The sequence below is a fragment of the Scardinius erythrophthalmus genome (genome assembly GCF_964197995.2).
Source record: "Scardinius erythrophthalmus genome assembly, chromosome: 1".
Classification (NCBI taxonomy): Eukaryota; Metazoa; Chordata; class Actinopteri; order Cypriniformes; family Leuciscidae; genus Scardinius; species Scardinius erythrophthalmus.
In genome coordinates, this window is record NC_138221.1 from 61104136 (window position 1) to 61131905 (window position 27770).

Genomic DNA, 27770 nt, shown 5'->3' on the forward strand with positions numbered 1-27770 from the left:
CTAATAGATTAAATGTTTTTTGTTTAGTTGTCTTTTCAGAATTTTGGGATAATCGTGATTTTGGTTTGAAACCAAAAAAATCGTGATTCTCAATGTATCCAAAATCGTCTAATAAAAGTCTAACACACACGTTTGCTGTGTTCGAAATCGCCCCTATACCATAATTCACTATTCCCTCTATATCACTCCATTAATATAGTTCACTTGAGGGAGTGAAAGAAAACGAGCGAATGAATGCGGACACTGAGTGCGCCGGAAGGGCTGATGCTTTTGCATCGTTTGTCCTTGCTGTTAATGATAATCATTTGAAACAGGAAAACTGGCAGCAAATGAAAAGATTTATCTTGAACTCTGACATGGAAACTAGCATGTTAACTTTAATTAAACAATTTAATAACAAATTAAAAAGGTACAATTTATACCTGCATGATATCACGCTGGAACAGCGTGGTTTGGAAAATGGATGGATGATTGATTCAGCGGCGGACGCCATCTTCTGGCGAGACGCGGGAATTCATTCAGCGCTTGACTCTCATAGTGCATTATGGGTATTCTCTAGCCATTGAGCGTACATCGGTTGTACACTTGTTATTGCGGTGCATTGTGGCACTGAATGAGTGCACTCTGGTTTCGGACACCACTATAAAATGGCTGTCCCTTCAAATAGTGCCCTATTAAAGGGTATGGGGTCGATTTCGGACACAGAAAATGTTTAATGAAGTCATGTGAGCAGCCGTACCGTGATGACGTCACCGGCGCGTATGGTGAGGGCCGTGGGGTCGTGTAGATTCCAGAAGTCTTTCAGAGCTCTGACCTGAAGAACTCCTGTAGCTTCTGGAAACACACACACACACACACACACACACACACATCTGTGTTGATAAAAAACACCACAAGTTCACATAGTTCAGAGAGTTCAGACACTGGACGATCCCACAAACATTACACTACATCACTAGAGTCTAATAAAACTCACTCAGACCTAAATCAAAAGGAAGAAATAAAAAACGATACACACACATATACATAAAGTAATTCATATGTATGTTTAATTTAAGAAATATTAAAAAAGTATAGGTCCATAACATTTTTCTGCATTACTGACATTACTTTTTTATTTATTTAAAGCATTCCTCCCCAAATTTTTATTTTCAAAAAACGTATATATTTATATACATAAAAATGTATATTTTGAATTTTAAAATGATAAAAGTATAATATTTAAACATTTTGAAAGGAAAAAAAGCTTATTTTATCACTATGTAAAATGCTATGACAAATATCTCAGTCAAAAATTTAAATAAATAAGAATATATGTATGTATGTGTGTGTGTGTGTGTGTGTGTGTGTGTGTGTGTGTGTGTGTGTGTGTGTGTGTGTGTGTGTGTGTGTGTGTGTGTGTAATTTGATAAATATTTTATTTAAAAAATTTAAAAAGCTTACATTTAGGTACATTATATGTATTAAATCACATTTCCCATTATATTCCCCAGTACATTTACATTATATATATTGCTTTCATTCATGTGTTTGCTAGTTTTTACTGCTTTCCTTAATGATAATTTCTGTTGAATGATAATAAACATTCTTTCCTAATTTTTCACTTTCAAATTTTCAATTTCAATTTAAAAAAATGATAAAAGTTTAATATTATAAAATTTACAAAGAAAAATAAAAACTTACTTTATAAGTATATATACAGTATAGAATTTTTACATTTTACAAATGTTTTATTTACGTTTTTTGACAAACACTTTTAGGTGCATTTATTTGTATTTTTTTCTTAATTTGTATGCACATATTCCCATTATATATATATATATATATATTTGTGCTTTCATTTATGTTTTTTGCTTGTTTTTTACAGCTTTCATTAATGAGACTTTCTGTTCAATAATCATAAAAATACAAATGCAAAGAAAACGTAATGTTCCTAAAAATAGTTTAGCGAGATCCCGCCATTTGGACTTCTCAGCGTGTCATTTCTGTGATTTTTTTCAGTGGAAGGAATGTGCTGACACACGGACACACGACAGGCTCGCTGAATCAATAATTAACACTGAGGTTCAGGGAGGCGATGTGGCCCACATAGAGCAGCTCTGGTTAAAGCAGACGGGCCTGTCTCTGTGCTCATTATGACAAGAGCTGTCTGTTAACTGCCTGAGTTTAAAGGCTGCACAGAGATGAGTGGCTCATAAACATTGACTTCAAATATTTATTTATATTCACCGGTACAAACTGAAATAAATACCGCAGATGTTACAGAACACGTGCAGATCACACGTCAGACACTTTAATGTCAAGGACACAAGTGTGTTTATCAAGACTTGAATTGCATTCATGAATTACAAGTGCAGTTTAGAAGTTTTGCTTCTGGGGGGGCTTGCCAGTTAACAGGTTAAAGGCCATATCTATAAAGAGAATAAGTAAGAGTACTGTACAGAAGGCTATATCCACTCCAAAATAACATCATTGTCTCCCATCAGCATTACAGTTTCAAAAAAGTGTTTGCGTATGAAGTCAGTACTTGTGTGCGGGCCCCGTCTTATGTTTCATAAATCTACGTTTTCTGTAGGTTTGTGGTATGCATCTGCACACACACAGAAGACATCTTTTGTCTCTTTCATGCACTCTCCAGATAAATCAGCAGGTTATATAATCCTGAGTTTAAACAGCTGCTTACTAAATGTCTGCTCAAACGTCTCCCATAACCCCTTACAGACCAAAGAAGGGCCATTCCCAAACACACACACACAAGCTTCACACATTCAAATGCAGTATGAGCACAAACACACTCCACATACACACTGTTAGACACAAATACACACACTTCAGTTCACAAAACATCTCACCTCGTAAGAGCTGCTTGATGTCTTTGCTGGCGTGGCATGCGGTGAACTGGTTGACGATATCCAGGGCTGTTTGATTGTAAGTGTTGCGGATATTAACATCAATCCCAGCCTGACATTATAAGAAACATTTATAATATTATTGTGGAAATATATTATTATTTACTACATAATATTTTTGTGGAAACCGTGATTTTTTCACGACTCTGATAAATAAAAAGTTCAATAGAACAGCATTTATAAATAGAAACTTTTTGTAACATTATAAACAATTTGACCCCAAAACTTTTTAACAGTATTGCAATAAAAACATAAATATACAATATTAATTTAGATATCATTCTCAACCTTAAATATAAATGTACATTTTAAACTCGTGAAACAGTCACTATTACAATGTGATTTACTTCCCAGTGAAACAGATCATTCAATGAAAGCAAAAGTTATGGCGGGACTTGATTTATCATCCTTTCGTGTTTCTTTCTCTCGAAAAAAAGAAGCACATGAGGGGGTGTTACTAAGAAATGTTCAGAAATACATTATTTATATATGGGGGTAATGGCAAAGTGATTAAAAACCGTGGGGAAAAAAACAACACTTACATGTAGGAAGGGTTTTCAACCCCTCAGACATTTCTGGAAAAAAAAGATGAACTTACGTCCAGGAGTAGCCGCACTACCTCTGTCTTCCCATAGAGGGCAGCCTCATGGAGCGCCGTGCCAGCTTTAGTGGTTCTGTTGATGTCAATGCCTGCTTTCAGAAGAAGCCTGAAGACAGAGAGATGGAAACTGAATGAATGGACTGGAGGCAGTTTCCTACTACTACTCCAAAGAGAGGAGACGACATCCTCTTTAGCACTCTGTGTTATATTTACATACTGAAGGCCCTATAATACACACAGACTTGTGGAATTCACACACACACATGTGTGGAATCAGAACCGCTCATCTGTGGGAATGCTGGATGGAATTTCAGTGCTGCACTGGGAATGCCAGGCATTGGGGGATCAGCGTGACAGCCGTAGAAAACACACACACACACACACACACACACACACACACAACACACACACGATGTGTCATGACCGTGCAAACTAAAAATGAACCACACTGCACAAATGTCACTGTGTGAATTTCACACAATCTGTCAAAATTAGATCCTAATTTACTTTTTGGCATTGTGCCATTATTTTCATGATAATTAAGCACATATTCCCTTTAATGTTGTCATTACTGTAAAATATCAGGATGTTTTTTTGGTAATTGTTTTATTTGTTGTGGTGATTTACATTACAGACACTATTTAGGCTACTAATTTAATATTCTAATTAAAATTAGAACAAATAAAGTGCAATATAATAAATACTGCCATGATATTATATAAAATAATTACTTTACAATTTAAATATTTATAAAATATTTTTTACAATACAAAATGAGAATATATGGAACCAAATTTTCTGTCACAGCAGAAAAAAATATGATTTACTAAAGCATGATTCACAAAAAGTCAGAATTATAACTGTCATATTTATATGATAAAAGGTTAAAATTATGACAGAAAAAAAAATATGTTGAAATTATGACAAAAAAGTCAAACTTCTACAATTTTGACTAACATAATTTAAATGATTTATGTCATAATTATGATTTACTGAAGGTTTTCTCAATTAATCATGAGAATTTGCTGGTAAATGTGCTTAATTGTCATGAAAATAATGTTACAATGCATACAATCATATTGCTCCTAAACCAGGCTTTGTTCAGTTTGGTTCAGTGTAATATATTATTATTTTGTTTGATTTTGGTGTTTCATGTGAATCACCTGAGGCACTTCAAAAGAGTCCGCACACTCCACAAAAGACGAAGGAAGTCAAAAAGCGAGATAAAATCATTGATAATATCATAGTTTGGCATTGAGAAAGGTTGCATGTGACCGAAATGTTTGCCTTTTTTTCTCAGTAAAAGCACTTGATTTCATCTCGCTTTTTGACGCCCTTCGTCTTTTGTGGAGTGTGCGGACTCTTTTGAAGTGTCTCTCTTAGTGGATTTTTTTTGTCTACGGACCTCATATGGACTAATTTTAGGCACGGTGAGTTCCTAGCTACTCTTCATGTGAATCACCCCCACAGATGTCTCTCAAAATGGTAAATCTCTCTGATATGATCTTGAAGAGTTTGATGTGAGACAGGAAATGCTGTGTGTCTTCGAGGATGAGAGCGATGAGTCAAAGCAGTGATTAATCCACTCACAAGCACTCTCATCTCAGACAGATCACACATAGAGGTGACACACATATTTAGAGAGACTGGTACACTCCTCTCCCTCGGGACGATCTAGCGGGGGAACGTGAGTCAGAGAGACAGAACACTGACTGTCTGTTGGCACCAGGACTTTCCCAGTCTCATCCTCTGCTGTGTGGGTACAGTGTCTGGATGGCACAATGGGTGTGTGTTTGATCTCAAATCACAAAAATCTACACAATTATAGTCAAAGTATATGTCATGTTTAAATGAAGAGTTTAGAGAGTAGCCCAAACGTGTAGAGAAGCGAGGTTGTGAAGCGTGACATAAGCGTGTTGTGAAGCATCATGTAAGTGTGTGGTTGTGAAGCGTGACATAAGCGTGTTGTGAAGCATCATGTAAGTGTGTAGAGAAGCGAGGTTGTGAAGCGTGATATAAGGGTGTTGTGAAGCATCATGCAAGTGTGTGGTTGTGAAGCGTGACATAAGCGTGTTGTGAAGCATCATGTAAGTGTGTAGAGAAGCGAGGTTGTGAAGCGCGATATAAGCGTGTTGTGAAGCATCATGTAAGCATGTAGAGAAGCGAGGTTGTGAAGCGTGATATAAGCATGTTGTGAAGCATCATGTAAGCGTGTGGTTGTGAAGCGTGATATAAGCGTGTTGTGAAGCATCATGTAAGCATGTAGAGAAGCGAGGTTGTGAAGCGTGATATAAGCGTGTTGTGAAGCATCATGTAAGCATGTAGAGAAGCGAGGTTGTGAAGCGTGATATAAGCGTGTTGTGAAGCATCATGTAAGCATGTAGAGAAGCGAGGTTGTGAAGCGTGACATAAGCGTGTTGTGAAGCATCATGTAAGCGTGTGGTAGTGAAGCGTGACATAAGCGTGTTGTGAAGCATCATGTAAGTGTGTGGTAGTGAAGCGTGACATAAGCGTGTTGTGAAGCATCATGTAAGTGTGTGGTAGTGAAGCGTGACATAAGCGTGTTGTGAAGCATCATGTAAGCATGTAGAGAAGCGAGGTTGTGAAGCGTGACATAAGCGTGTTGTGAAGCATCATGTAAGTGTGTGGTAGTGAAGCGTGACATAAGTGTGTTGTGAAGCATCGTGTAAGCGTGTAGAGAAGCGAGGTTGTGAAGCGTGATATAAGCATGTTGTGAAGCATCATCTAAGCGTGTAGAGAAGCGAGGGTGTGAAGCGTGACATAAGCGTGTTGTGAAGCATCATGTAAGCGTGTAGAGAAGCGAGGGTGTGAAGCGTGACATAAGCGTGTTGTGAAGCATGTAAGCGTGTAGAGAAGCGAGGTTGTGAAGCGTGATATAAGCGTGTTGTGAAGCATCATGTAAGCGTGTAGAGAAGCGAGGTTGTGAAGCGTGACATAAGCGTGTTGTGAAGCATCATGTAAGCGTGTAGAGAAGCGAGGTTGTGAAGCGTGATATAAGCGTGTTGTGAAGCATCATGTAAGCATGTAGAGAAGCGAGGTTGTGAAGCGTGATATAAGCGTGTTGTGAAGCATCATGTAAGCGTGTGGTAGTGAAGCGTGACATAAGCGTGTTGTGAAGCATCATGTAAGCGTGTAGAGAAGCGAGGGTGTGAAGCGTGACATAAGCGTGTTGTGAAGCATCATGTAAGCGTGTGGTAGTGAAGCGTGACATAAGCGTGTTGTGAAGCATCATGTAAGCGTGTAGAGAAGCGAGGGTGTGAAGCGTGACATAAGCGTGTTGTGAAGCATCATGTAAGCGTGTAGAGATAAGTGTTTTTGAAACATGATATAAGCATGTTGTAATGCGTGACGAAAGCAAAAACTTTTTTTTCTGATAGTATTTATTTTTGATAAATGCATTACTAGAATAACATGCAGTGCTTCATTATGCAGTGAATATTGAACTGTTTCGCCAACATAAGAGTGTGTTTAGTTAGCTGTGTTAATTGTTTTGAGAGCATCTACATTCAGTTGGAGAAATATGTCAAATCAACTGAGGAAAAACAATAATACAGAATTGCACTTATATTCACAATCTCATCCCATTAAGAATTTTTTATAAGGGTCATTTTTACAATATATCAGCTGTGTTTCTGCACTAACACTGAAATCAGCCAAGAATTAAATGCTGCGTCAATGCATCAAACACACAAAAGAGCTGACACACATACAGCTCTCCAGAGAGACAGGAAAGCCCGACACAGCTGAGACTGATGTCTACAGAAGAGCTCACCAGATGACATCCTTGTGTCCGTTGCGTGCGGCGAGATGTAGAGGAGTGTTACAGTTTGAGTCTGAAGAGTCTTTCCGATCCCCCTCTAATAGAGACGCAACCATATTACTGCTCAACAACAGCTGAGCCACCTACAAGAGAGACAGAGATCATTAGCATATTCTGCACCAGTGTTCTTATAGATGACTAAAATTAAAACCGTTAAATATCGTTTTCGATGATTAAATCAATGCTGAAATACAAGAAAATATAAAAAAATTATGAAAAACCTAAAAAATAAAACTTACAAATGAGAAATGGTGCCTTGTCAACTAATTGAAATAAGTTTAAATTGTAGTTCTAAATGACTAAAACTAAAATAATAGTTAATTAAAGCCAAATAGAAGTATAAGAAAATAACAATAGCACATAACAAAAATTAAAACTTTAAATGAACTAAAAACATTTTTTTAAATATGAATAAACACTATAACAGTGTATAAATAATACTAAAATATATTTTATTGCATTTGACAAAATTACTTCAGTAAGTATTATTTACTCCATTAACATAACTACAGTATTTATTTACACATTTTGTACTATTCTCAATAAGCCTCATTTCCTAAAGCACAAGCATAATACATTCTTAAACAAATCCATCCTTACATAAACTGTGGCATTAAACAGAATAAAAGGTACACAGTTAAGCTACAAACACTTTTAACCAATGTATGTTGTGTCCGAAATTGAATACTTCCCTACTATAGTAAAAATAGTATGCCAAAAGAGTATTACAGTATGTCTGAATTCACAGTACACATAAAAGAGTCGACGAAAAGTCCCCAGATGACTTCCGGCGAGATTCTGTGACAACACGGCGGATGTAGTACGTCCGAATTTCATTCATACTACACACATTCATACTTATAGAACAAATTTTTGAAACGTTGCGAAGTAAACTCAAATTCATATGTAGTACCCAGTACCTATTTCCTTTTTTTATGCTAAAACTGAATTGAGAGAAAAATATTTTGGACGAAAGTGTCAAAAAAAGCTGAAAAAGGGGTGTTAAGAAGAGATTAAATGTGGTTATTAGAACACACACACACACACACACACACACACACTCGAGCGCGCAGAGGTCTTTTGTGTTGGCTCTCAGAGGTCTCACAGGTGAGGATGAGCTCATGCTAATGTGTCCCAGTGACCATTAACACCCCAAAACATCTGGGCCACAAACTCATAGAGCTGAGGAGAAGTTTCAACTGATTTCTGCAGTTTGAGCGTCAGCCAAGAGTCAGACTTGTCTTGCATTATGGGATAGTGTGGAGTGAAGTGGACCGTGCATGGAGAAACAGTTTAAAAAGTAAAAGCAAGTGAAAGCTTCTTTGAGCAAAATCAATAATTTGGTAATTAAATATTTACATTTTATTTAATAGTTTTCATGGCAAAAATGCAGAAAACAGTACCTATAAAGTTATAATTATTATAAAGTTACACATATTGAGTAGATATACTACACTTTTGACAGGTAGTAATAAAGTTAGAATTTTTCTATCCGTAATCGTGCTCACGTTGACTTTATTGAGCACGCATTGAAAGCAATCATTTGTCATGTTGAAGATGCTGTACATGTTAAAGGCACACCCAAAGCAGAAACACTGAGTAGGGTGAGAGAGAAAGACATGATCCAGTTGCTTCAGCCGCACCCTGATGCCTCAATACAGCAGCTGATTAAATACCACACATACACACACTGCCCTTAATGTAACACCTCCAAAAGGCCTAAATACACAGCTGAACTGAAATCAAACACCACTGGGCATGTGTGTGCGAGAACATGTAAAACTAAGCTCTGAGCTCTGATTCACTGAGTGAATGAATGACACACAAAGACAGACAGGAAAAGTAAAAATCAGGGCACAGTCAGGGCAGAAAGAGAGAGAAGCGGAGAATTAATTGTATTGCATACACACAGGTACAGCATCTCCACGGTATGATGCTCTTTTCTCATCTGTCAATTTATATTTTGCATGTACCATGTGACATTTTTTGTTAATAATTTACCAAATGTAAATAATGAGTCAGCACATCATCAATCCCTCTTCCAAAACATGTTTTTGTCTTACCGTGATTCACTTTGATAAGGCTGTTAGTGTTTATATTTTAAACCTGTCGGGACAGTTTTCATGGAAAATTGCGGTAACACTTTATTTAACAGTGTCCTTGTTACATATGTTACATGTACATAGTAATAACAGTAAATTATGCATAATTACATGTAACTGACCCTCAACCAAATCTAATCCTACCCTATCCCTATTGTAAGTACATGTAGTTGCTTAATATTACTCAGTACTTAAATATATAATTACACTGTAACAATGACACCTTCAAATAAAGTTTAACCAAAATTGCATACATATGTCACTCACCCTTGCATGTCTTGTCATATCCATAAATAGAGAAAAGTTGCTCCGGCTACTTTGACGTGTGTGTATGGTGTGGGAGTGGCAAAGGTTAGTTGTCACAACGAGTGAGAAAGTTTGACATGGAGCAGCTAAGGGCCAGATTTACAAAACAGGGCAAATTAGTGTGAGAGCACAATCCCATAAAAGCACGGATGGGAGTGGAAAGTTCTGTGCTTGATCTACTGACGATGTAAAAATTAAAGAGCACAGACACAGCCGGATCATTTCCATAATGACCAACGCAATCTACCATGAGCAGAGCAAATTAGTGTCTGGTTTAAGACTCTTTTTTGGGCGGTAAATAATGGCGCAAACACCAGTACACTGACGAGCGAAAACGTTATTAAATTACCTTGCGTGATTTCATTTAAATACTCTCCTCCCATAAATTTTGCGCCTGAAAGGCAAACTCCTACAAAGCATATGCAATAAGGTCAGAGGTCAAAAATAACGCCTTTTCAGCGCTAATCTTTCACTGCGTGTCTTTAGTAAATCCTGACAGTAGTTTTTTAACGCCAAAAGAGGGTTTGCGCTGGCGCAAGCTGTTAGTAAATCTGACCCTAAATCTCCAACCTCCGGGGAATCACCCGTAATAAACAAACGGAGGAGCAGAGGAGCGTCTGCTGGCAAAAAGAGATCGTGACAGAGCTCGTAATAAAACAAGAATCAACATTAGCTTGGCTTTGGAGATGGCAAGAACTGAAGGGTTTGAAATGTTGTAAAAGCGATGCAGAGATGATGGTGTTTTTATCACTCAACAGGAGTAAAGTATTTTATTGATTGATAAACTTCCATATGCTCACTCTTCATTGTAAAGCATTATTGTGAAGGGTCACGTCATTATGGTTGTTGTAGCGCTGTGCTGGAACTTATTCTTAGTAGAGTGTCCATTAATGGGTAAAGCTACAGTAACGTATTCAGCTAGTCAGCTTGAGATCCTTTCAATTTAATATCTCTTAAGTCTAGTGGTGAATGTTTTACGAGCAGTAGATTAATCATTCATCCACACAGACACACACAGCCAAAGCACATCCAGAACAATGTTCTTCCACAAAATGCTCGGGTTTTGTTTTAGATACTCTAAATTCGTTCAGTACTTGTAAAGTGTTCAATACTTGTATCAGAACCTCTAGTAAATCACATGTTATTATGTTTAGTTGTCTATGTAGAATCATGGGAGAATCGTGATCTCCATTTGAAACAAAGAAAATCTCAATTTCTCCAGAATCGTGCAGATCTACTAGACATGTTCTTATCAGATAACAGAATTTATGAGATCACAGTAGTCATAGTGACAGTGATGTAACGAATGACATCCCACATGAAGAATGCTCATAAACAAGCTAGAAATTAACAGAGATTAGATGACTGACCTTCACCCGGCCAAACTCACAGGCCAGATCCAGAGGAGTCTTCTTAGCCTTATTTAGCACGCACGGGTTCGACTGGTGTTGCAACAACATCTCAGACTGATAAACAGAGAGAGAGAAAGAATAGATGAATTATGTTGGTTATGAACTATCCAACTTGTTAAAAGAGACAGAAAACAATCATAAAAACAGGCAGATTATCTTTATCCCTCACTAATACTGTACATACACACACAAAAAAACAATCTGGGGTAACTTGTTGATGTCACAACGCAGATATCATATTTCTTTGCATTTCAGTGAGCTGATGTCAGATGATTTGCAGGTGCTGTATCCAACAACACTGCTTCTCAAACAGGGATGGACTGGCCAGTTTGCTCTGCAGGGCTGACTGGACTGGCTTTTGGAACCAAATTTTTAAACAAAGTAATTCTGGAAAGATTTTCAATAGAAAAAACATTGAACAATGTCAGGCCGGCGCATTGATGCTAGAGTGATCCTTTACGAAAACAAAAATATATGGGAATATACTGCAAAATATAATGCGATATATTACATAATACATTTCCATATATGGGAAACTAGTGCTTATATTTTTCAATATACTGCAATAGTATACTGCATTGAGCATGTATGGCTATATATTAATGAATATAAAATAGCATTAAATGTAATATTCACAAAGTTTTATCCTTTATTGTGTACATATATTGCACATACATTCCCTTATAAAGTTTCCCAATTCCCATATAAATGTGAATGTATGTTCACACACACACACACACACACACACACATACACAAACATTCACGGAATGAGTTACAACAGATTTCTAGTTCCCAGCATGCTTTGCTTCTGTTAAAGGAAAACAAATGTTAAAATGAAGTGTTATTTAATGTGTTTTGCTCAATATTAATATAGGGTAGAGATCTGTTCGTGTTCAATGTTCTATTATTTTGGAACTGAAAAGGTTTTCTGATATGTCTGAGTTTTTGGGGTTACCATTGTGCTGAAGAGTAGAGGTTGACGATTGCCCCAACATAATTAAGACTATATTTACTGTGTTAAAAGTAATGGCTGTGCACTCCTCAGTACAGTGATAGTCTCTTGGTTAAATACTTTAGCACATAGAGGTGTGCTTGAGCTTTTGTTAACTAGCTTGAAAATATGAGACATTTACAATGTAAATAATAAAAAGTTAGACATTATATAATATATTACATTATATATTTCTCAATATATGTGTGTTTATTTTGCTTGAGTAAATATATCTGCAATATATTACATACGCAGTACCATATCTGATCACATATACATTATGAACTGTCTTACTGAAGAAAAAAATGTCATACATTATGATATATTAGTAAATACTCTATATCGTATATGAAGACTTCAGATGCAAAAGCCTCTAAGTCCGTCTAAAGTTTTTGTTTAATATTAACATTTTTATCAGGCCCCTATGTATAGGTTTCTACCCAAGTACTGGCATTTCTGAATGGGCTGAGGGATTTAGTGAGTTTGAAGTGAACGTATTTGATGAACGTATAACTATGTGCGGAGAGCATTCACTCAATATTATCATCTCATTTTTGACAGAGGTGGCTTTTAGAGGCTTTTGCATCGGAGGTCTTCATATATAGTAGATATATTAGTAACACAATATATTATTCAAATATACGGTTAAACCATTTAATATATTGATCATTCATATATGGGAAATATATTGTCGTTCCATAAGGCATAAACTGCTCTGCCGTTTGTTTTTGTGACGTGTTTGTGACGAGTCTGATACCAGCAACTGTTTTGAAGCATCTGAGTGCGGGCTAATGGATACGCACCACCTCATGGTGTCCGTACTGAGCGGCCAGGTGCAGTGGAATCTGGCCGTCGTGCGACCCGCCGTTCACCGCAGCCCCGGATCTCAGCAGCATGAGCACCGAGTCAGCTTTACCCTGCCAGGCTGCGTAATGCAGCGGCCGCATCCCTGCAGAACAAAACATACAAAATTCAACCTCTGACTCAGAGTTCTGTGAGCTGTGTACAAAACTTAGCAAAATGTAAGAAATTTAACTTAGCTCCAATTTAATTCATGTGTTGAGGCTTGTTCACACCAAGGACAATGACTATAATGATACCGATAAATATATAGTTTTAAAAATGGGTCTAAATGTTAAAGAATAGTAGTCTGGCTATCACCAGACCAAGCTCAATCTTTTAAGATTGAACATTAGTCTGGGAAGTCTGCTCTGTATTTTCTACTGCACAAGAGGCATGATCAACGGGCATAGTTCAGATGACTCTGTATGTAACTGGATAGTCCTTCAACCAATCAGACCAACGATCCGGGTGACGTACTTTGCAGAGCGACGCGAAAACTCCAGGCAGGAAATGTGTAAAATTACCGTGTTGATAAGCGGTTTGCAGAAGCAGCAATGGCATCGAGCGATTTTTGCAGGTTGTACAAAAAAAACATGAAAGTGAGTGGTATTTACACCCACTCGAGAGATTTGTTTGCTAAACTAAAGAAGCCATTGAGCATCGTCGAGAGGTTAAAAGGAATTGGATTGACGGTCGTGCGAGAGACGGGTAAATCAGATAGAGTGCGCTTGCCGTCGCTTCTCTATCGCCATCGTGTTAAACCCGCCAATAGTGCGCCAGGTGGATAAGCCAGTTTGTGATTGGTCCCCACAGATTTGTAACGGAAGTAGGATAGAAAAATGTACAGGTTTCCAGCCTGAGCTGCAGGGCAAAATCAAATCGCCGGGAGATCAGGCTGGGTTTACCCCGTCTAAAAGAATAGCAGAGAATAGCACCACAACTAAAATGATAACAAGTTACAACACACAGAAATAATGTCATTGGAATCGCTTTTTCCAGCTGATCAGCGATAAAAACATTGACAGCCAATCTGAATCCACCCTGTTTAAAGAGCGTGAGTATTTAAAGTGACACAATATATAAGAATACAATATATAGGGTATGAGTTTACCCCAAAATTCAGCATATACACACAAAATGATAACTGCAAATCTACGATTCGCTGCCTGGAGTCCAGTTATTCTTGTGAATTGCAGCGATCCATTTGCTTCTCTTTTCTGTAGCTTTTTGTAAAAATACACCTCAGATTTCTTGTCAAATCTATTTGTACGGTCAATCTCAAAGCTCTCTCCCATTTTAGATGCGTTTTGTGTGTTTGTCGCGGCATTCACGCTGAAAACCAATTTTTGCCGCTCAGTGGGCGTGACCGCAGTCACTCGTGCCGACGGTGACGTCACATGCATACCCTCTGTAGTTATCGTTATTTTGTAGTCATTATTCTTGGTGTTAATGAGGAGGCAGGTCTAACCGTTGCTATCCTTGATGTCCACAACAGCCTGAGCCTCCAACAGCAGGGAGAGCAACTCCGTAGTGCCCGTGAGAGCAGCATGATGCAACGCTGAAAACCTGGGTGGAGGAGAAAAAAAACAGAAAACTTTCAAAAGAGATGGAGAGAGTGTTGGGAAAAGCAAAAAAAGAAGGTACAGTACTTTTGGGAAAGATGCAGGTTACAGCCAAATAATATAGAAGCCACTCAATAACTTTTATCAGCTTAATTTGATCCCAAAGCTCACAGTTACACTCTCATCATTCCACACTTGAGGCCATGTGTGGTCATAAAGAGAATGGAAAAATAAAAAACTCCAGTACATGTTAGATTGCCAACAAACCAATGTCTTGTAAAAGTGCCTCGTATTGCTCAAGATGTGGCACAATTAGAGACTAAAGTCTGAAATTTACAAGGTTTCATGAGACAAAAAAAGAATCAGGGCGACAAGGGGGAGATATATTCGAATCCGGCACAAGCTCAGGCAATAAAAAACTGTGTCCTCTGGGCACAGACGCCCTCATATGATTTGATGTTTACTGAAATGCATGACAAATTGAAATGCTACCTGTCTGGGGCGGATGTATTTTGCTAGGACATGCCGAAACCAAAGCAAGACCTCTAACAGAAGAGTAACAGGGCTGTCTTCAACCACCCCTCCTCTAACACTTCAGACGTCCCGGACATAAATCTCCTTCCAGAATCTTGTCTACGTGAAGTCCTCACCCACAGTCATTACTGCAAACATATCACTTTTAGGAGAGGAAGCTGTCACTTGAGGCACAAGTGGCCCCATTAAGAATGAGCCGAGTTTGATTTGGCAAGTACAACATTACTGTAGTGCTTTTGGAATAAACTGTGCACCGGTGGCTGAATAGCCTACATTTCCCCCTTAATATATTTAAATGTCAAGTCACAGCTTGGCTGTCATTACTAAAACAATGACCTTTGACTATGACTTGTTGCTCTTATGCCTGAGAGGTAAGCTCTGTTGCAAAACCAACGAGCTGCCCTTCTATCAGTTACCTACATAGATACGCTCGATTACACTACACAACTTTTGAATCAATTTGCAAACGCTAGTTTCCGAGTCAGAGCCAGTCTGAAAATCTTTTCAGTTGGAGTTGACAGATTTCACAGAAAAGTACAGACTCTGATGTTTAGCTTCAGACTTTGATTCCATCCAGTTAGAGGATCTTAAACATGTTTGATATTTTAAGCCAATTTTAGAACAATATTGTTGTCATTTGCCATGCGTCTTCCAGCAACAAGGCGCACATTTCTGTGTTTGTTGCATTCGGAATGACTTTGAAAGTCTGGTAGTGTGTGATCCTCAGTCATTTAGTGTATGATGCTTAGTTTTCCGTTGTAAGTATTTATAAAGTTGGCAAGTGTATGATGCATAGTGTTTTAAAATCTGTTCAGAAAAGTCATGCAGAATTGCCCTGGAAACTGAACCTTGTTAAGGACCCTTTCGGGACACTTTAAGAGACTCAACTTACACCTGATTTCAAAAGAGTGCATTTTGGGATTGCCTTCTTTGTGAGGAATATATGAAATGCTGCGTTAGAAATTTGCTAAAAGAAGGCGTCTTATAAGGCAGAGCAATCATGCTGCTGATCTTTGGGAACAGACTTTGTGTCTGGAGTGCCTACAAAGCCTTAAAAAGCTGTCTACATGGGTTTTTGGAAGTCTTGGACAAGAAACAAATCCTACATTTCTAGATGCCTGCAGCATCAGTCTGGAAATTTTACCTTAACCCACAACATGCCTGACTCATCTTATCAAGAATCATTGAGAAACATCTTATGTGGTCTACCTTGCAATGCAGATATTTTGGCACAACATTTTATCACATTAAAAGTAGAGGATCAGATGCTTTTACTCAATAAGAATCCAAATGGGGTTAGCCAAAGGAGCCATTCATTTCCTGAACCCATGACCTCAGACTAGCTTCTTGGAGCAGACAGCTGTTTCTATTAGATGTGAAATGGAACAGTACAGACCAGTAGTGTGGAAACGGATCAGACTGGATAAATATGATGGCTGAAGTTGATTATTTTCATGAACGCACTGAGACTCCAGCTGAGGGAAAACACTTTTCCGACTGTGCCTTTGAAGAGATGGATCTTTGCAAGGGCTTTCTACCCTCTGAATCACAAGCTGGTGTCAAACTCTCACATTGTGTTGAATCACACAGGACACACAGTTTGCCGTGCTTAGCGGAAACGCTCGGATGTAAATCAGCTGGGACGTTCTCGGCACTCATGAGAAATGGTGTGACAGCTGTGAAGGTTTGAAAATGAACAATGGTGGATGAAAGGGGGTGATGATGTGGCATAGTGGTTAAACTCATGACTAGAAACCAGAAGTTTGCTGCAAGGTCCCTGCTCCAAAGGAGCAATCCCTGTACCAAATTCTACATTGATCCTTTGCATGAAAGTCCCAGAAAAACATTCCACCGGTTTTGGTATTTTACCAATAAAAAGATTCTATTAAAGTAGAGATCATTATACACAAAAAATCTCCACAGTCGGAGAACATTCCACGGCACTACAACAAGAGGGCAGGTTAAGGCAGGAAATGTAGACTGCCAGAGGCTCCATGGCACAAAGCAATAGGCATAACATCTGAATCTGAGGAGGGCAACGTCAGCCTCACAACTGGGACATTTGTGGCTGAGAAGAGGAAGAGAGTCAGTTCAGGCTCTGGCTGTGTCCTGAGCAAGCCCACACAGCTCATGTGCCCGCAGAACCCAATTTTACGCAGCATTGGAACCACCATCATAGGGGTCATCGGATAATGTGCATTTATTTGATAACACTTTCATGTGGTACTCTCAGTTGTGTTTAATGCACTTTACCACATTTATACTCATTCCACAGAAGGACGCAGATTTCATTTCCAATAACATTGCATGAAAAGTCTGCATGTTCCATGTGGGTCGGGTTGTGAGGTGTGGGGCTCTGGGTGAGGTGGCACAATCACTCCCCTGTGCTGTATTTCTTTGTACCTCTACCTGACCCACTGATGGCCGGGCCTGAGAGCACTGCGAGGGGATGTAGATGGTGAAAGAAACCTGTGTTGTGAAAGAGCTCTCTCTCTTGCGAACAGAAGACTGTACTCTTCTCTTCCACACGTCCACACACACTTCCATCAGCTTTCTATGAAAAAACTAAAAGAAACTGGGAGCTCTGAGGAGAGATGTGTTGTTGTAGAGAGAGGTTGTTTCATCTCTCTTAATCAGTGGATCTAGAGTGGACGCCCACTTTACCAGGGAACCGGGATGAAATTCATGCTAGCCTGAATCAACAATATAACCAAATACAAATGACAATGATGATTAGGGGGCACGCACAGTAAATACTGTCATTATATTCTCAGCCTCATGTTGTTTAGAGTTCATATGAAGTATCTGACGAATGTGTTGGTTATTCTTTTCCATTTAATTACAATGAATGGGGACACAAACTTCCAATCCTAAAAATAATGCAAAACCACCATTAAATTATCATAAAAGTGGGCTGCTAAAAACAGGACCATTGAGTTGAGAACCAGATCGGTCCAATTTGTGAACAATTCACCCTGTCAACTCACAATTTTTTTTGTGAACCAGAAGAAGCAAATCATTCAAAAGATCTGACTCAAAAGAATATTTTTTTCATAAAACGGACATCGCTTCTTCTCACGTTAATGTGCCATGAAGAGCTAGGGTAGATGCTAATATTTTCAGTCAGGACAGCAGCTCAACTTGCCCTTCCAACATTTTCAGTGACCCAGTCACACAAAAAATGTAACTTATTGTTTACATGTTAAAAGTATAATACATGAAATATATTAAATATAAATACATTTGAATGGCTACCAATAAAAAACCAAAACATAAAACAACATTATATTTAAATGAGCAGAATTAGCAACAATTTTGGATACATGACTTAACAACAATTTTGCATACATGACAGAAAAACAAATGTTATAAAAACAAAATTATGTGAAAATACAGCACTGGCCCGACAGGACAAGTGTGAGTACTGTCATCAAGTGTGAGTACTGTCATCTAGCCTTGGGCCATCATTAATGTTAAGCCTTGCCCACAATAAACATTTAAGGGAATATGTTAGTACATGTACACCCTAAAGCTGTTTCTAAACCTTTAGAACACTGTAAACACATTCAACAACAATAAAAATGTCAATAAGGGATTAATACTGCACTTAATCATTAAAATGTTTCAAACACACAATGAAAGTTGTTCGATTTATTGGCATCATGTTCTACCATGTTCTTCATCAGTTACAAGATTTGGCTGCATTTCGCAATCACACCAGACAAAAACAGAGTTTTGCACCCCAGGAAATATCAAGAGCGGGTCAGACAGTCCGGTGACTGCCCGCGGCGATATCGAGCAGTTGTTGATTTACCCACAAACACACAATTCGGAAAAGTTCCCAGAACTCAGCGAGGGTCTTGTGTTACAAGCCCTGTCCACTTTCGCCTTCATTTCGCGGGATGTCAGGACGGATTTGATGCGTACTGGCAGCGCGGCCCTGGGTGGACAAAGGACAGGGCTCCAAAGAGTCCCTCTCACACCGGCCTGGCCATTCATTCACACACATTCCAGGACGTTTGCCATGGAAACGCCCCCCATACAAATCCCAACAGTTCCCCAGAAAGTCAAAGGCGGCTCAAATACTAATTTGTCTCACAGACAGGCAAAACCTTCAGTGCTACACCACTATTATTTGCTGGAACCCCCCACCACCACCCAAACCAAGCATTTCACTTTTTTTCACTTTTACTAACAGACCTGAGCATGCAAAACTATTGCAAACTTTCACAATCAAAAGTACAGTTTATGATGCATGCTGAGTTCATCATTATGTGGCATGCAGAAACATGGGCTTTCCCAACAGTGTTGCAACTCCAACATAGTTTAGATGGGTGTATCTGACGAATGCATGTTCAGATCCAAAATCTAAATATATTTTTTAAAATAATAACTAAGCACATTCTGACCAAAAATCCTCATTGCCACAATGACTTTTCACAATGACACAAAAAATTTTATTAATTTTTTCATTATCCTCAGATGTGATTCCCATTATCTCATTCTAAATACTGTATTATTTTTTGATTGGCATAATATAAATACATAACAAACTGTAACACCTTTTACAATATAGTGGATATTATTTTATATTATATATTTATTTTTTAAATATTTACTTATTTATTTACTCATTACAGTCTTGAAAGTTTGGTGAGAAATGTGATTTTATGTAAATTATATGGAGACTTACACATGATATGTAGACACAAATATATATATATATCGTGGCCACAAATTAAAGGCACAATATGTAAGAATTTTGGATTAAAATATCCAAAAACCACTAGAACAATGTTATATACTGTATTTTTTTTTACTTGTGTACTTACATTATCCCAAATGTTTCCAACAATGTTTAAATCCAGAGAAATCAGCTATTTTAACCAGTGTAACGGACCGTGTTATTGCGTCGCCTGTCAATGACGTCATATCCGCGCTACACTCGATTTCTGGCTTACTTCTGTAGAAACCAGAGGAACTTCTGAGGAACTGTTTGGATATTTTTATAGACAGAAAACGAATCATTGTTATACATCTCAACACGATTAGTCTTATTGTTTGAAACTCCCGTTTTCTTGATTTACTACGAGTAACATGTTTGTGTCTTGCATCGGAGACAACATAATTTTGTCAAGTGGCTAACATAGCATAATCAGAAAGAGCTTTATTTGTAGTAACAGTAATACAGCATTTTCTCCACCTTACAATACATCTTAAAATGAGTTGCATGCCGTTTAAAAAAACAAAAACAGCAATGTAAAATATCCCAAGCTCTCGCTCCCGTCCTGCTTCACACCACAGTAACGTTAATAAAACTTGAATACACTCGCTCATCCATGAACATGATTTCTGCCTGAGTCCCGTCGGATTGCTTTCCATCGGCTGTGGAGGGTGAAGACGACACTCCCATGATTCCACACTCATTTATGCCATCATAAAGCTACGCCTTTGTTTTTGTTTTGAATGAGCAATATTTAGCGGCGAAACTTACATACTGTGCCTTTAATCATTCGTTCTCTCAATTTAGTAAATCATGGCCACGTGGTACTAATTCGTTCACCCGTTTTTATTGAACTAAAACAATGGAACAAATTATTATATTTTGTGCATAATTTACTTTAAACAACAAGGGAACGAATTAGTAAAACGTGCTGACATATTAGCAAGTTGTGGGAACTATTTGTTCATTCATTGCCACAATATACATATTTTTTACAGCATGTCATGTGCAGGGCTCTGTATAATTGTAATAAATTGTCACTCAGCAAAAAATCCTAATGGTCCTAAAAAGTAGCTTAATTTTCTTTATAAAATGTATAAATATATTAATAATGTAATACATCAAAATATTTCTCATTTTTATGATTTTGGAGAGTAGTATGACCCGCATTTTTAGGGTAAAGAGAGTGTTTTTAGATAGGATGGCGTAATAGATATGTATTTTTTTTGTGATGTTTTTTTTTTTGGTGTGCATGGTTTATCATGAAATGTGTTCATATGTTGCTGAAATGATCATATGTTGAAGATTTCGTAAGATTCAGATTCCTCTGCCTACACATGGGTGAGTTTATGTACTTTATTCCCATTAATAAGTGATACAGGTCTCTGCATGACTGTGTTACGCACACTCTGAGTAAGTTCAACTACATCCTTTCAACCATTTTCCTGTTTTCCTCTTCTGTCACTAAGTTTCCATTGGATAGAGATGTTATACAACAAAAACCGGTCAGTAGATACCATGGCAACTTAACCGAACAAAATAAAACAACGTGACTGATGCATCTTGTTCAAACTAAGAGTGGACCGCTTTAAAGACCTGAGACGTCAGCCAGTCTAATCCAAAAGTAATATTTCTGGTTATTCATTTAAAATGCCATATAGTGGCAGATTTGTTCACACCAGCTACACAAGAAAGCATAGATCAGCACTCAACAACTACCATAAATCTCCATCCATCATTCCCTGTTTTCCTTTTGCCTTTCCCATCCGGCCTCAATAATGGCTGTTCGGTGCTTTGTAAACACTCCTATCGAATTCGTCACGGTCCTTGTCCACGAATGGCCATCTCTGACCACTCGACTGGCCCACCCCCCTTTCTCTTCTTTACGACAGAGAGGTGGGGGGGCGACCCAAAAAACAAGCACCTAAATGTCACCAAAGTCTCGACTTAAATATATGAGGTCAATGTACCGTTTTACAGCCCTGAGAGAGGCCCATCTTATCTCAAAGACACTGTTGACATAGCATGTTTTAATGGACTGTGGGAGCAACGATACTTGGTCAGTTTAAGACGAACCACAGGTAAGGGATCTAGTCTTATAAACACAGGCTTATATCTCATAGTGCACTTAGTGTGTATATGCAGTTGGCCAAACATGATCATTTCAGCAAAGATGGATGAAGACACGGCCGAGTTATTATTCAGTGGTCTGTCAGAGAACAAACAGAGAGGTTAGAGGTGTGTGGAGAGGACATTTACAGCAATTTAGCTTAAGACGGAACCACAAGTGTGCTGATGTGATTCAACAACTTCACAAAAGCTTGTCCCTGTCAATTTCAAAACTAATCATGATGCATCACACAGGAAGTCAACATGCATGAACACGATCAAACTGACACTCTCAGGGAACGTGAGGCGGTGAGATAAATATAGAGTTAAAAAAATACTGTGAAAGTGTTCACTGACTCTGCACTTCAGTATCCCTGTGTCCTGACCTGGACACGTCCTTATGAGATTCACCCACAACAGAACAATGACTCACCCGTCTGGATCCTGATAGTTGATGTTCAGCCTCTTGGTGGAGCCCAGTAACTCTACAACACAAGATAAAGTAAACAGACGTCAGCTTCACATGAAGAAAGTCAATGGAAAAATTATACTTTTGAAGCAAAAAAAGACGCTAGGGCTGAGATTTGCATCAAAACCTCACATATGAGACACAACCTGGAGTTGTGTACAGTGTAAAGAAAGTCATAGTGGTTTAGATCTGATGGTGAACTGATACTAATGACTAGAAAGCAGGGTGCCCAATTATATTTTTACTATTTGGTCTGGCTAGTATTTCAACTATCACCAATTGCATCACACCAGCGTGGCTGTAAATCTCCATTGATTTGGTCTAGTTCTTGAGTTGTCCGTTTGTCTCTAGGTCCTGAGTACATCCTAAAGACTCACGGCTGATATGCCACATGAAGCAAATGAGAGGGCTGTATGTCTTTCATTCACAGTACGCTGTGTAATTTGTGATGATCTCTAATAGACTCTCATCAATACACAGGATCAGCATCCAGGTCCAACGTACAGAAACAGACATATTCACTTGAATTTTACAACAACCTGTAACTAAAAAAGTCAGAATAATTGGATAGTTTGAAGAGAGCATTACGTAGGGTTTGAAGTGTTTGTAGGCCTTGCTAGGTAGTTGCTAATGTGTCGAGTGGTTGCTCTGGAAAAATTGATGTATTATGAGTGGACGCTAGATTTCTGCAAGGCAGATGTTAGAGTGTTCCAGATGGTTTGTAGGTGGTTATTAGACAGATATATTTTGGTGCCATTAGCGGTGCAGAAATGACTGCACCTTTAACTTTCAGGTTCATAACTTCATGCTAAATGGGTCTTTCCCATTAGAGCCCCAGAGGACGTCTGGGATCCAGACTGATGAGATGGTCTGAGGACCTCTGGGGTTTCCTGTTAGCTTACTAGGAGATACAGCACTAAATAACACTGTCTCTTCCTGTGAATAACAAAGGGCACTTCATTAACCTCTGACCTCTGCCTGACCTCACTGGCCAGCTCAGGGGGCGTTAAACTGGCAGGAGAATGGAAAATGAGAGACCACTCAATAGTGATCTTGTAGTCTTTGATCTTCAGCAATGGTTGCCCTTAAGGGAGACAATTCTTCACTGTAGCACATGGACAGTGTCTGAAGACCGTAAGCCAATATGCCGAAACCCTGATTCACCACATCCCTCAAAATATTCACAGAAGTTTTGTAATTTTTTTTTACTATTTAGCTTCTAAAAACTTCTTCTGAAAGTGAAATGCATGGCTAGTTTGTTTGTACACTGAAATCATTTTCAGAGATGTTAATTATTGTCAGAAGGTACGAAGATATGGAGATATCATTTTAGCCAGCCTTAATTTACACTTGGAAATGTGGCCTTAATTCTTTTCCATGCTCATATATCATATTTTGTTTCATTATTCAATCTACATGTTCTGTTTTACACCAGCTTTCATTTTGTACTTCCAAATCCTTCCTGAGTAATGACAGAACAATTTAACCAGACCACAGGAACGTCATAGGAACCACAGTGTCCGCCTAAAGGTGAATCGACTGTTTGTATTCCCAGTTCGGTGAGGTCAAAGTTCAAGACAAGGGGGCATTGGGATAGAATTGGACCTAGAACACAGACACTGGATACACCCACGATGTGGTGTCACAGTGATGATCCATCGCCCCGTCCTTATTATGAAGCTGTCACAGCCATGAGTGACCAAAACACACAAAAAACCTTTGAAGTCAAGCTCTATAACCTCAATTCAAAGGAGCGGTTAATCGACATGGTCTGAATGAAACCTAGTTACCTTCCATACATAATGAGAAGCTTTGAAGTGAAGAGCTCTTCCTTAAAGAATGGAAAACAATCTAAACCAGAATCGTTAATTTGCTTAGGTTATTTCACTTCACAATTCCATTAACGATTCTTTTAGTACGTTTGAGGGAGCTGATTTGTGTCTGCCTGATTTTAGTCTTTTTGACCAATTCATTAAAAAGAACCTGCTAAAAAGAGTAATTTGTATGTGAACCGGACTACACTGGTCGTGCTAAAAAAAACACACCTTCTAAAACGTTCATCTGCTAAACATTTGTTCAAGTTATTTTTAATGGCGTTTATGAGTAAGAAAAAGCACCTCCTCTTTGGTTACCACACTGTTCAGGCTTAGAATAACTACTTATTTTTTATGCTAAAAGTGGCAGGCATAAAGCAGAAAGGGTTTTCCGCCACAAGAATGCATTTGGCCATTTTAGTTCAACTCTGCACAATTGAGAATTTAGCTCTTGAACTGCAATGCAGACTTCAGGTTTCTGCTTGTTTTTGTGAAGTATTTTGTAAAAAAAGAAAGCACTAAATTTAGACAACCACTGCTTATATCAAAAGTACACAATTATATGTTCATCTACAAAAGAACAGCCAACGCCTTTCACTACTATAACTGACAATGTGTTGGAGCCAAGCTGTAAACATACACACCCAAAGGAAAAGCATGGCTTATGATTTTACTCTAGCTGGAGTCACACAGATAGATTGTGCAGCCATATTAAAATATCACAGGCTTTGTTGCACAGGTAGTCAAACCAAAACGGCTATGGTCTAGAATTTATGGTTTAAATTCTAGACTGAGTGCGGACAGGTCTACGAATGAGAACTTTGTGACTGATGAGTTGTGCTGGCACAGCAGTTAAAGATACAAGCTGGAAACCCAAGAGTCTATTTTATGTCTGATTTTGATTCATTTGATTAGTTTGAGTGCATTTGAAAAAGTGGTCAGGCTTCGCTACACGTGTACTTCTATTTAAACTTACGGATGTAAATCACTATTAATGATAAAATTTGCATCTACGCATGGCAGTATTGCTGCAAGCTGTATATCGCTAGTTCACTAGTTTTGCATACCTTGCATACCATATAACATAACAATGATCACCTTTTTGTCATGGAGCGTTACTTAGTCCAATGCATGGCCAAAATTTCAACACAACACTATGGTGGCTGTAAGAAAGGCCTTCAGGATCAGTAGAAACTTTCAGGCAGATATGTTGGAGCTAAATTCTGCAGGAAATTGAACCAGCAGGAACAGGCAGTGTTGGGAAAGTTCACTTTCTACATGAACTAGTTAAAAGTTCAGTTCACAAATTTTAAAATGAACTAGTTCAGTTCATAGTTCCAAAAATGAACTAGTTCATAGTTCTTTTTTTCCATGTTGCTGCGAGATATTATTTTTCAAAATGATTGCCACAGCCTATATAGAACCACAGACAATTATTTTATCAGTTTTAACACTGAAGCTATGCGTCAGATTTTTCCCACCCTCACCGACCTCGTCATAAAACTCGTTTAAATGATCATACGACGCCTCCTTGCTGCTTTTTGTTTTGATTTGTAACGTGTCATCAGTCGTTCATGAACGATCCATTCACTAAGTCCGTCTGTCACGTGACAAATGAACGAAAGACTCGGAAGGTAAAGTTATTTATGTTCCCTGTAAACGATTTTTGACTGCATTATAATGATTTCTTAATTCAGAATATGATCAAGATTGCGTAGGTGGATGTGTTCTGGGAATTTGCCAGTTAATAGTATAACATTTAAAGCCCCTTAAATGAACAAAATGACTCGAAAAAAGATTTGTTCATTTTGATGAACGAGATTGAACAAGAGAGTCACTGGTGGCTGGTTGCCAGATTGGGTGTTTTTTCCGCTACATATTAAGGCCGGTTTACGGTGTGTTTTAGCCGGGTTTTCGTCTGGAAGACTCTATAGAAATCTGGCACTCTAATAGTGTTGTCACCATACCAAAATTATTGTTTCGATACCGATACCAAGTCAAGTATTGCGATTTCGATACTTTTTCGATACTTTTCCTGAAAAGGGAGAAACACTCTAAAATATCATTGCTGTGCTTTATTTTAAAACCGGGACAACATTCTAATCATATAACACACTAATAAATGAACATATGAACAGCAGATATATTAAACATTTGAACAAAATATATCAAAATATAAAAAATAAATTAGAGCAATGACATTCAAGGTAATTTTTTTATAAATTTAGCAGCATCTCATTTATCATAAGAAACATAAGAGCTTTATCTTGATTCTGAACTTTGAATAAAAATATGAACAGCGATTATATTAAACAATGTTTAATATTGGTAACATATGATAAGCCTCATTGGTGATATATTTGACATATGGGGAGAGAGTTGTGGAAGGCCTATACTTCATGTTAAACATAAATATATAGCAGCAAAGACAATGTCGGCAGTGTTGACAGCAAAATAGGCTACAGAATAATTCGTTCTGTATTGAGAGGTGCAATATTTGAAAATCGATAATATTTCTTTAAATTACATTTATATTGTATTTATGTCAAAACTTTCAAACATCAAAACGTCATTTATTAATATGTATTCGTGTCAAAATTACATAGAAACATATTTTCCTATTCTATTTTGCTATTCTATTTCTAACGCTTTCAACACGCTTGCGTGCTGTGTGAAAAATAGGCGTCGGTTCTATTCTAGCAGGCACGCGTTTTCCACGCGTCTCGAGCTGCGCCCAGACGCGTGTGTCACGCAGGCAGTTAACATGGGAGCCGAAATTAAAACGGACACGACACGCAGCCAGTGTGTCGCCGGCCTTACAAATCTGGAACGCGGTCATTCTTAGAAGTATCGATACTAATAAATTAAGGAATCGTGACGTTTTTAATTTCCGATTTACTTTTGAAGTATCGGTGCACCATACAACAGAGCAAGGTAGGCAACGTACTTCCATATGTCACTCCTCGCGTCAGACGTCATCTTTTTCAACGAGTCGTGGACCACTTGTGCTCGCACATGCAACCATCTCGCTGTAGTGTTTTGTCACATGACACTGACAACGGCAGGTTCTTTGCTGCGTGCGTCAGGAAAAAAACACAGACGTCCATAGGGAGGCCTTTTTTTTTTTTTTAAGTATCGATACTGATAAATTTAGGTATCGTGACGTTTTTAATTTCCGAGTATCGCGATACTTTTGAAGTATCGGTACACCGTGCAACACTACACTCTAATTGAACGAAGTTCAACGAGTAAACTGAGAGAGCGTGGCGTTCACAGACACCAGAATGAACGAGTTCACAGTAACGTTCATCAGGCAGTAATACAGTACGTTCAGTTCACGTTCGCCCAAAATATGAACGAGTTCATGAACTATCGTTCAATGAACGCGTTCAGGCACAACACTGGGAACAGGACTGGACGCCCCTGACCTATTTGGTAAAGGTCTCACTGTGCGGTTTATTCCAGAACATGCAGGTGCAGTAGATGGACTGTCTCAAAAAATTTATTGGAAAACAGTTTTGGAGAAGCTTTTGGAGATTCTTACTTTTCCCT

At 38.3% G+C, this 27770-nt stretch overlaps 2 protein-coding genes across 6 annotated transcripts in view; one reads left to right on the top strand and one right to left on the bottom strand.

Moving 5' to 3' along the window:
* Positions 1-27770, top strand: part of LOC308702727 (tripartite motif-containing protein 16-like) — a 662678-nt gene that overhangs the window by 218347 nt on the left and 416561 nt on the right. The window lies entirely within an intron of this gene.
* LOC308699335 (CASK interacting protein 2) overlaps positions 1-27770 on the bottom strand; it is an 82836-nt gene that overhangs the window by 18467 nt on the left and 36599 nt on the right. For all 5 annotated transcript variants that reach the window (XM_081380064.1, XM_081380063.1, XM_081380062.1 and 2 more), the window contains exons 3-10: positions 22369-22420; positions 14476-14573; positions 12968-13113; positions 11130-11225; positions 7304-7434; positions 3508-3616; positions 2853-2961; positions 740-834 (exon numbers count right to left, since the gene is read on the bottom strand). In XM_081380064.1, the coding sequence (XP_081236190.1) occupies positions 740-834; positions 2853-2961; positions 3508-3616; positions 7304-7434; positions 11130-11225; positions 12968-13113; positions 14476-14573; positions 22369-22420 (836 nt within the window). The remainder of the gene's footprint in view (positions 1-739; positions 835-2852; positions 2962-3507; positions 3617-7303; positions 7435-11129; positions 11226-12967; positions 13114-14475; positions 14574-22368; positions 22421-27770) is intronic.